Source organism: Choloepus didactylus, chromosome 2 (genome assembly GCF_015220235.1).
Source record: "Choloepus didactylus isolate mChoDid1 chromosome 2, mChoDid1.pri, whole genome shotgun sequence".
In the NCBI taxonomy this organism is placed as follows: domain Eukaryota; kingdom Metazoa; phylum Chordata; class Mammalia; order Pilosa; family Megalonychidae; genus Choloepus; species Choloepus didactylus.
This window is the reverse complement of record NC_051308.1, coordinates 47985009-47994419: the sequence shown is the minus strand read 5'-3', so window position 1 is coordinate 47994419 and position 9411 is coordinate 47985009. Positions and strand designations below refer to the sequence as shown.

At 46.5% G+C, this 9411-nt stretch overlaps 1 protein-coding gene across 1 annotated transcript; it reads left to right on the top strand.

Moving 5' to 3' along the window:
* The first annotated feature begins 352 nt into the window (after nucleotides 1-352).
* On the top strand, nucleotides 353-8911 carry NENF (neudesin neurotrophic factor). Its single transcript, XM_037811662.1, has 4 exons — nucleotides 353-699; nucleotides 6583-6643; nucleotides 7372-7475; nucleotides 8387-8911. The coding sequence occupies exons 1-4, from the start codon at nucleotides 523-525 to the stop codon at nucleotides 8561-8563; spliced, it is 519 nt and encodes a 172-aa protein (XP_037667590.1). The 5' UTR covers nucleotides 353-522; the 3' UTR covers nucleotides 8564-8911.
* The last annotated feature ends 500 nt before the right edge of the window (nucleotides 8912-9411 follow it).

Sequence of the window (9411 nt, the reverse complement as noted above, 5' to 3'; positions counted from 1 at the left end):
GAAGAAAGGTTTACATAAATGTTAGCTATTATTATTTAGGGGTATATATGGAAGTCGTGCCCTAACTTTGCAAAAACCCCCTTGGGGACCCAAAGTTTAAACACAACTAGAAAGAAAAACAAAATCAGAGAAAAATAAAACTGAATTAGGAAAGTTGGGGTCCTATTCAATACATACACCCTAGTAGGTACTGGAATGTTCGGGTGTGTCATCTATGTACCTAATCCAGGAAATACCGTAACATATGTTGCTCTGTTGATCAACTTTTTCAGTCCACAGTCTGGGGTTATGATCCTAGTTCCGAAGTTTCCGGTTGCGCGGCCCGGGCTGTCCCCACAGCCACCATCACAGAGCCTCGGGGGCAGGAGAAGCGCGGGCGCCGCGGGTTCCCGATCTTGCTCCCTGCGCTTCGCGGCTGCCGGCGGGTCAGGGCGCGCGCGGGGCGGGGCTCCAGGGCCGCGGAGCTGCAGCGCGTGGGCTCCGCAGTCCTGCCCGCCCCTGGCCTTGCCCAGCCTGCTCACCATGGAGGGCCCCGCGGCCTGGCGGCGGCTGCGGTCGCTAGTTGCGCTAGCCCTGGTTGTGGCGCTGGCCCCGGGGCCGCCCGCAGTCCGGGCCGGGCAGGCTCCGCGCCCCGCCGAGCGGGGGCCCCCGGTGCGGCTCTTCACGGAGGAGGAGTTGGCCCGCTACTGCGGGGAGGAGGTACGCGGGGGCGGCGCCGGGCGGGGCGGCCCGGCTGTGGGTGCGCGCGGGGGTGGCGCGGGCGGAGGGACCCCGTCTGGAGCTCTCCCGCGGCCAGGGGACGCCTCGCGGGAGGCGCGGCCCGGGGCGGGCGCCCCCTCCCGGAACCCAGGCTCCGCGCGGGGGCCGAGGCGAGGCCTTCTGCGCTTTCTCCCTGCAGGCCCAGGCGGCCGAAGGATAAGGGCGAGCCCTCAGGAATCAGAGCGCCTTCCTTTAACCTCACCGCCGAGAAAGACGCGCTTCCCACCGCCCCCGTCTTTACTGGAGCTGCTCCCACCCCCCTCTAAACGCCTTTTATCTGGTGGTCTGTGTATGAACCTCAGAACTTTTTTGTTTTTAATGTTAGCGTCTGTTGGGGTCATCATTTCTCCTTACACGGTGTGGGGATGTTAGAAGGGAAGGAAGCAAATCTGGATCTGGTGTCCTTAATAAAATGCCTGCTCTCTGGGTTAGGTGGGAGTTGTGGCAGATCCAGGGATGCTCCAGTCTTTCCCTGTAGGTCGTTTTTCTGTCCGTGTATCTCAGGCCTCCTACGCAGCTGACTCCTCAAACCCGGTTTTAGTGCCCCTGCCCTTGGGGCTGAGCCCAGCTGAGTCAGCCTGGAGCGGCGGCAGGGCGAGAGGGGGTGATCCAAGGTTAGAGACAAAGACCTCTTCACACCGCACCTCAGTCAGTAGTCTGGAAGCATCCAGAAAACCTCCTGCAGCCATTGTCCATTGGGTTGTTGGAGCCGGGTCTGATGGCAGGGTAGTGTGGGGGCTGATAATAGATTGGAGAAGTGGAGGGAACAGGTTTGGTGGGGAGATCACAGTACTGTAACATTCTGGAGTTGGCAGGAACCAGTCTGCTTTACAGATGAGGAAACCAAGGCATACCACCATGTAATGGTAGAGCAAGGAAGGAATTCTGTGCTCTTTTTGTTAAAACTGTCTAACCTGGTCTCCCTAACCTCGGAGTTAACAGGACTTAGATGGATCGAGATGGCAAGGAGACTCCGAAACCTAGTCCATAGGCAGTGGTGGCAGTTTGGGCATCATTTGCAAAGACAGGTTGCCTAGAACATGAGTGGATGAGAACACAGAGGAAGAGAGACATGACAGGGATGTGACTGGATGTTAAGGGATACCTTCTAAGGGAATCTATGCAGAAAAGAGTTAACATAGCCGGCCTGAGACTACTCTCCTTAGAAAGCCCTGCTTGCAAGGTTAGCCCTTGGGTAGCATCTGGATTTCTGGAGTGTTCCCACCCTTCCCTAGATGATAAGCGTGGCTCACTCTGCCTAGACCATTTGTACAAATAATGTGGTTTTTGGTGAACACGACATGCTAAGCAGAGGGTGACTACCTGACCAGCCCTTAGTCTCTAGTGGGCTTCCCTGGACAGAAGCAGCAAACGCACGTTGCTGCATTTTCGTCACTGCATTTTCATTGCTGGGGGAAGAGTGTGCTCTGTGTGACTCCTCATGCGGAGGGAGCATAAGGAAGCCTCACACGGATCCCTCCAGACTCCTAGTGACTCTCCAAATGTGGAGGTGGTGTTGGGGACCCCGGGCACAGAATCCAAGGGAAGAGGGAATCCAAAATGGAGGGTACAGCGGCAGTGTCAGGGGCTGTGGGGTGAGGACCAAGAACAGACCCTTGGTTTTTTGAGGGCAATGTTACTGATACTTAACTAAATTTGCGTAACACTTCATACTTTGAGGGAGGCGTTTCCTTAAATAACAGGGACTGCACTGTAAGAGGTTGAGGGGAGGCAAAGGAAGTGGGTACAGGCTGCTCTTTTTAAGAAGGTTGGTCACTTAGGGAAGGAGCCAGGTAAGCTTAGCGGAAACAGGTTAAGGACAGAATTGTCATAGGGTGGAACTCTGGAGATGTCAGTAGGCAGAGGAAAGGAGCCAGAGAGGAACATGAATAGAGTAAGGGAGGAGAGATGCAGTTGGGTGCAGTGGCTTAGAACTGTGCTGTGCTGTAGTTGCCCCAGATGACTCTGGTGTATTGTCCTGGGGGTAATTATTAATAGTACTCCCGTTCACTCTCAGAAGTGTCATGGTTTGTATAATACAGTATGTGGTCTACCCTAATTAGAGCATTATACCTTTGGATCATACCTGGGTTTGAGTCCCTGTTCTGCCACTTGACTTTGGGCAAATTACTAAACCTCTCAGAGTCTTTATTGTTTTTTTTCATCTGTATCAGTCACGCGCCACCAGAGAAACAGAACCAGTAGTAGATATATATACACACACATATGTATGTATGCATCTATATGTGTGTGTATATGTATACGTATACACACACACATATATGTGTATATATACACATATATACATATAGATGTGTATATACACACACACATATATGTGTATATATATATGTTTACTGCAAGAAGTGGCTTATATGATTGTGGGAGCTGGCTAGGCAGTCTGCAATCCGTAGGGCAGGTTGTCAGGAAAGGCAGGCTAGAAACTCTCAGGCAGGAGCCAGTGCTGTAGTCCACAGGCAGAATTTCTTCTTCCTCAGGCAAACCTCAATTCTGTTCTTAAGACCTTTCAACTGGTTGGATGAGGCCCACCCAGATTATCCAGGATAATCTCCTTTACATAAAATCAACTAATTGTAGGTGTTAACCACATCTACAAGATACCTTCACAGCAATACTTAGGTTAGTGTTTGATTGAATAACGGGTACTATAGCCTATCAAAGTTGACACATAAAACCGACCACCACAATGGTTGTAAGAGTTTCTGCTCTATTGGGATTTTGTGAAGGTTAAATGAGATGGTGATATACAAAGTGCTTAGCATAGACCTGGCAGTATGCTTAGCAGAGTATGTCTTAATAAATGTTAGTTGCTATTATTTTTATTATTAATATTAGTTCATTATTAAAGATATAACAAAGAGGCAGTTTAACAGGCCCACAATCATTTTATATAATTCAGAAATCCAATAAGCTCGGAATACCAAAAGATTTTAAGTTATTTGACAGTAAAATGCAACCTGATCTGAACTCACTTGGTGATGGGAACTTTTAGAGCCCACATGAGTCTATTTATAGTTTCTATTTATTTCTATTTATCTAACTTAGTATGAGTATTCATGTTCATGTTTTACTGCAGAAATACTAACTTATTTGATTATGGGGCACTGCCTCAGAGCCCCTAGATGTATTACACAATATATGTTGTGTGCCCCAAAACATCTTTCTAAAATCAGACAAATTCTGAATTCCAAAACACATCTGCCTTCAAGACCTTCTACGGAATTGTGGACCCTGGATAACACATCTTTCTGAGACATCTAGCAATGACAATGAATAATGTCTTATTTCTACTGGAACCTTCTTAGATGATAGCTAAGGCCTACTTACTGGTTCCAGGTCCCACATTGTGCTGTGTGGTTTGTGGTGAGCTGGGGTCTGCGTAGAGTCTCCACAGGAGCTTCATACTGTAAATACATGAAGAACGGGGGTCCCAGCTTCTGGCTTCCCACACAGAACCACACTGTGTTCTGAATCTACTGTCTGAGGCCCTGTGCCAGTTTCTTCCTTTTGGGTAATCCATGGTGTAGCCTCCTGAAGCATTCATACTCAGGAGTGTGAAAATACCTATATGTGTAAGTATTTATTCTTCTGGCATAAATTTATGCTTTTGGAGTCCTTGTTAAAAATCCATACAGCACTTCAGTGGTGCCTCTTCAAAGTCCATTCTCCCCCAAGAATTCTAGTAAGGTTTGTATAGAGGAAGTCATTTTGAGTACTTCTCATGCAGGTAACACGTAAATCACAAAGCAGACACGTTTAAAAAAATAAAAATTGAGTGGGAATGGTAAAACGTGTTCCAGAGGGCTTTGCTGTGGCCCTCATTTTCTTCAACTCTGGTTAAAATTGTCCTTATACATAAAGATATTGAACGCACACTTTAATCGGTGGTGTTACCCTTGTCACATCACCTGTTATTATAGCAGAGTTTCCATCTGTTTGCAAATTTCAGGTCAAAGAGTAGCATTCAAGTTTTCAATTAGGAAGACTGTGTCGTCGACAGCACATTTGTTTTCTGCCCTCCTAAAACTTAACATTAATGAAGAGTGGGACTCCACATCCTCCAAGAGGGTTATCATGGATAGACATAAAGAATATAGTGACAGAAAAAGGCTCTTGCACAGAGGCAGTTCAAACCACCCTCTCTAATTGCTTGGTGGAATGATGCCTTGCAAACGTTTTTGCTGTGACTTATGGTAAGAAATACGTTTTGCATCCTAACTCAGTACGCACACTCAGAGCACTAAAACACAAGTTTCAAAAACTGCTTATTCTTAGTATGTGTGATGTACTGTGATGCTTGCTATTTTCTATCATTTTATTCTTTTTCCCATTTCATTTTTTGAAAAATCTGTTCATAAATCACTAAATTGACTTCATATCCCTAATAGGTTACCAGCCAATTGCAGTTAGAAAAACTCAGCCCTAGACCGTAGGAAGGCAGATTATTTCTGCAGGAAAAAGTCATCTGCAGTGTGCCGGTTTGGATGTATTTTGTCCCCCAAAATGCCATGTTCTTTAATACAGTCTTGTGGGGGCAAATGTGTTAGTGTTGATTAGTTTGGAATCTTTGGATTAAGTTGTTTCCATGGAGATGTGACCTACCCAACCTTGGATAATAACTTTGATTAGATTATTTCCATGGAGGTGTGGTCCCACCCATTCAGCGAGGGTCTTAATTAAATCGCTGGAGCCCTATAAGTGCTCAGACTGAAGGAGCTTGCTGCTGCAGCCAAGAGAGGTATTTTGAAGACAGCCACTGAAAGTAGACTTTTGTTACTCCGGAGTTTGCCTGGGAGAAACTGAGAGAATACCCCCCAGATGCCTAGAGAGAATATCCTGGGAGATGCAGTAATTTCCTTCTTTTCCAAAGACAAGAGTTGCCAGCGAGGAACGTTCTGTTCTGTCCCCAGCCTCTGGCACAGGGTCTGAGAGTATCGGAGGTTCTGGAACTGATGGCCATACTCAGCTTTCCCACCTGCCTCCCGCACCAGGTCTCTCCCTCTTTGCTGAGGGAGTTCCCAGCAGAGAAACTCTGCCTTGTTTCAGCTCTCACACTGTAAACAATGTTTAAATATTGTTCTAAAATATTCTGAAGGCAATGATACTGTTTCTAAGTAGGGACAGTCTCCAAAAGGCTGGGGAAACAAAGAACTTCCCAGGAATCATTGTATATAGATTTAAGGAGGTAGCAAAAGATATAAAGTGTCTTTAAACAGAAACACACCTAAAACAAGGTTATGTATTAATCCAGTGTATGATTGACAAAGTGTTGTGACCACCAGCTGGCAAGAACTTAACCCTATTTACCCCCTAGGGGCAATTCAGTACTGGCTAATTCAGTGTTCATGGAGCACATAAGTAACTCCTGGAATAACAAGAATTGACCATAGATTATTTACACTTATTACATTCATGTATGTAATGGTGATGATGAAGATGAAAGGAAATTGGACTGATTTAAATAATTTATCATTTATTTAATATTCTTCTGAATTCTTATCTTTGTAAAGTTGCTTCAGTTCCTGTTTTGTTGTTCTTGTTGTTTTGGTTTTTGTTTTATTAAAGGAGGGGATGGCCTTGTGCTTATCATGTTACTTTATAACTTTTCCAAGTTTTTGTGAGCCAGCATGACATTGTCCAGGTAGGTGGTGAGTTCTCTGGGGACCAGGCAGCATGGAAAGCTATTTTCTGACTTGAACCACTGCTCTTTGCACAGCTCATGATAACAAAGGAGTTTACCAACTGTATTGGAAGAGCTGGGCTGTGGGCCTTCTCTTCACAGCTTCTTCCCCTGCTTTCTAGGAGGATCAGCCCATCTACATGGCAGTGAAGGGAGTGGTGTTCGATGTCACTTCTGGAAAGGGTAAGTGGCTTGGCTTTTTTTATTTTGAGTTTGGGAAGTTCAGGAGCCAGAATGGAGACTGAAAAGGCAAGGAAAGGGAGGGAACATTGGGCAAGTCCCTTCCCTTCCATCTTAAATGACCAGATCAACTTAACAACCTTTCAGTGTTTTACTTCAACAGTTTTTCTTCCCCTGATAAGGCTACACTTCTACTCTAAAGCCTTCCATGGCTCCCCATTGCCTGTAGAACTAAATTCAAACTTGATAATTTACTGAAGTTGAATCAGTGAGGGACATATTACTTAGCAAAGGGTCAGAATCATACAACATTACAGAACATTTTAATGCCATTTAATGATTTCCCTAATTGAAACTACAAATGATTTTATGAAGGTGGTTATAATGGTTCATCAAATACGGCTGAATGGAAATGGACTTGCTTCCACCAAAATTTTAGAGGAGGAAGCATTTTCTTGTTTGCCCTCAATATTTTTAAGAGACTGTTTTCATCCTGTATTTTCTAAAAATCAACTCTCAACCAGCATGTGTAAATTATTTTGTAATATGAACTGGTGGAATCCATACTGGTGGATTGGGGTAGGTTACTGAAATTTACATCTTCATTGCTTTCCCTCCTCCAGCCTAGAGTCTTTTTTAGGATTCACCTGGGCCTTGGAAGCCCTGGTGTTGCAGGCTTCTGGCTGCTCTGCGTTCATAGCCTCACTCATGTCCTCATTTCTCCCCCTTAGAGTTTTATGGAAGAGGAGCCCCCTACAATGCCCTGACTGGGAAGGACTCCACCAGAGGGGTGGCCAAGATGTCCCTGCATCCTGCAGACCTCACTCATGACACTGTGAGCCAGATGACGAGCCTTTGCCAAAATGCCTCAGCCTTCTTTACCTCTGGCAAAAAAAAAAAAAAACAAAGCTTCCTGACTAGCCTTTTTCCACTCTGGTCTGCTCAGTGTGGTAGCCAGCCATTTCCTTGAAATAGTTTTCTTATTATGCCACTCCTATGCAGAAACCTTCCATGGTTCCCTATTGCCTACAGCATCAAGTCCAAATTCTTGGGAACTCGTGATCCACCTCAGTGATCCTCACAGTTTGGCTCCAATCTGCCTTGGCAGCCTGATCCCCCTTACAGTCCACTCCTACCCACCCCAACCCCCAGCCTCTTAAACAGGTTTGCTGTGGTGTCTGAGACACACACACCCCTCCACCCCCCAGTCCACTCTTGGTGATTCATGTTTCTCTGGAGGAGAAAATAACATTGAATGCAACCACTTCAGGGTCCTGGTGATCCCAAAAGAAAGGCTGCCATTCACACCAATTGTGCTCCACACTACTGGGCAGAGATGAGGGAGACTCTTAAGCTGCAGTGTTACAGAAACAAATGAGGAAAGGGAGAGGTGTATAAGTTTGTAGCGGGCATTGTGTAGAGAGTGGGTGGGATCCATCAGGAAGGAGGAGGTGGAGGCCGGCGCAGTGCAGCCCACCCCCCACCCCCACCCCCAGGGTGGGTCACCATCCTCTGAGAGTCTGTAACACCTACGGCAGTTGAACAACAGAAACATGAAGAAGCCATTGCTTCCCTGCCCCTGCAGGATTTTCTCTTAAAAAGTCAAACGTCAATTTGTTTTGTTGAGATATTTTCTTTCTCTTGCTTCAGGGAAGTGGGGAGGGCGAGGCTGGGGTGGAGAGAGGACAGTGTCAACGCAAGTAACTCTTTCCCCATTCCCCGTTTTCATGGACTTTTCTCCCCAAGACGGGCCTCACGGCGGAGGAGCTGCAGTCCCTGGATGATGTCTTCACCAAAGTGTACAAAGCCAAGTATCCCATTGTCGGCTACACAGCCCGAAGAATCCTTAACGAGGACGGCAGCCCCAACCTGGACTTCAAGCCTGAAGACCAGCCCCATTTTGACCTGAAGGACGAGTTCTAATGTTCCAGCTCAGGATCAGGTGGAAGGGTAGGGCAGGGCACACCCAGGTGCTAATTCTTCTCTGGGGATCTGAATAAAACAGGTGAATAACCTGGAACAGTGAATATTTTTTATTGTCCTTGGTCAAGTCTTCCATCTCCCTGGGAACACCCACCCCCATGCCAGCCAGGGTGGTGGGAATAACAAACGGGAAAGCCTCCCAAATGTCAGCATTGGCTGTCTGGGTGCTGGAATTATGAGTGGCCTGTATTTTTTCACAATTTTCTGTATTTTCCAAATTTTCTATTGTGACCATGATTATTTTATAATAAGGGCAAAAAATAAACTTCCTGTTTTTACAAAGGAGAATCCTTTTGCATGTGCTATCTTCTTGGATTCTCATCAGCTTCATTTCTAAGGCATGAGCTGTCCTTCCCTGGTTATTAGAGGGTTTGTCTCTACACAGCAACCAAGAGACCACATGTGAACTGGCTTCAGCCTTATTTATAACTGAAAAGTGGTGGGGCAGACTGGGGTCCAGGGTGGGTGGGCCTGGGCTGGAGGTCATCCTTCCAGGAGGTGGAGCACACACCTTATGTTGGACTGAGGCAAAATTTCCAGAAGAAATCCCTTTTGTCCTAGTCCCTTCCCTACGTTTTCGTCATTCCTCCTCACAGAAAGTTTCCGTCACATTAGGCCAGTAGCTCACATGGTTCTCAACTTGGGGTGGGGGAGGGTGTCTTCCCAGGGGACATGTGGCAGTGTCTGGAGACATTTTTCGTTGTCATAACTGGGGGAGGATGCTACTGGCATCTAATGAGTAGATGGCAAGGATACTGTTAAACATCCTGCAATGCGCAGAGCAGCCC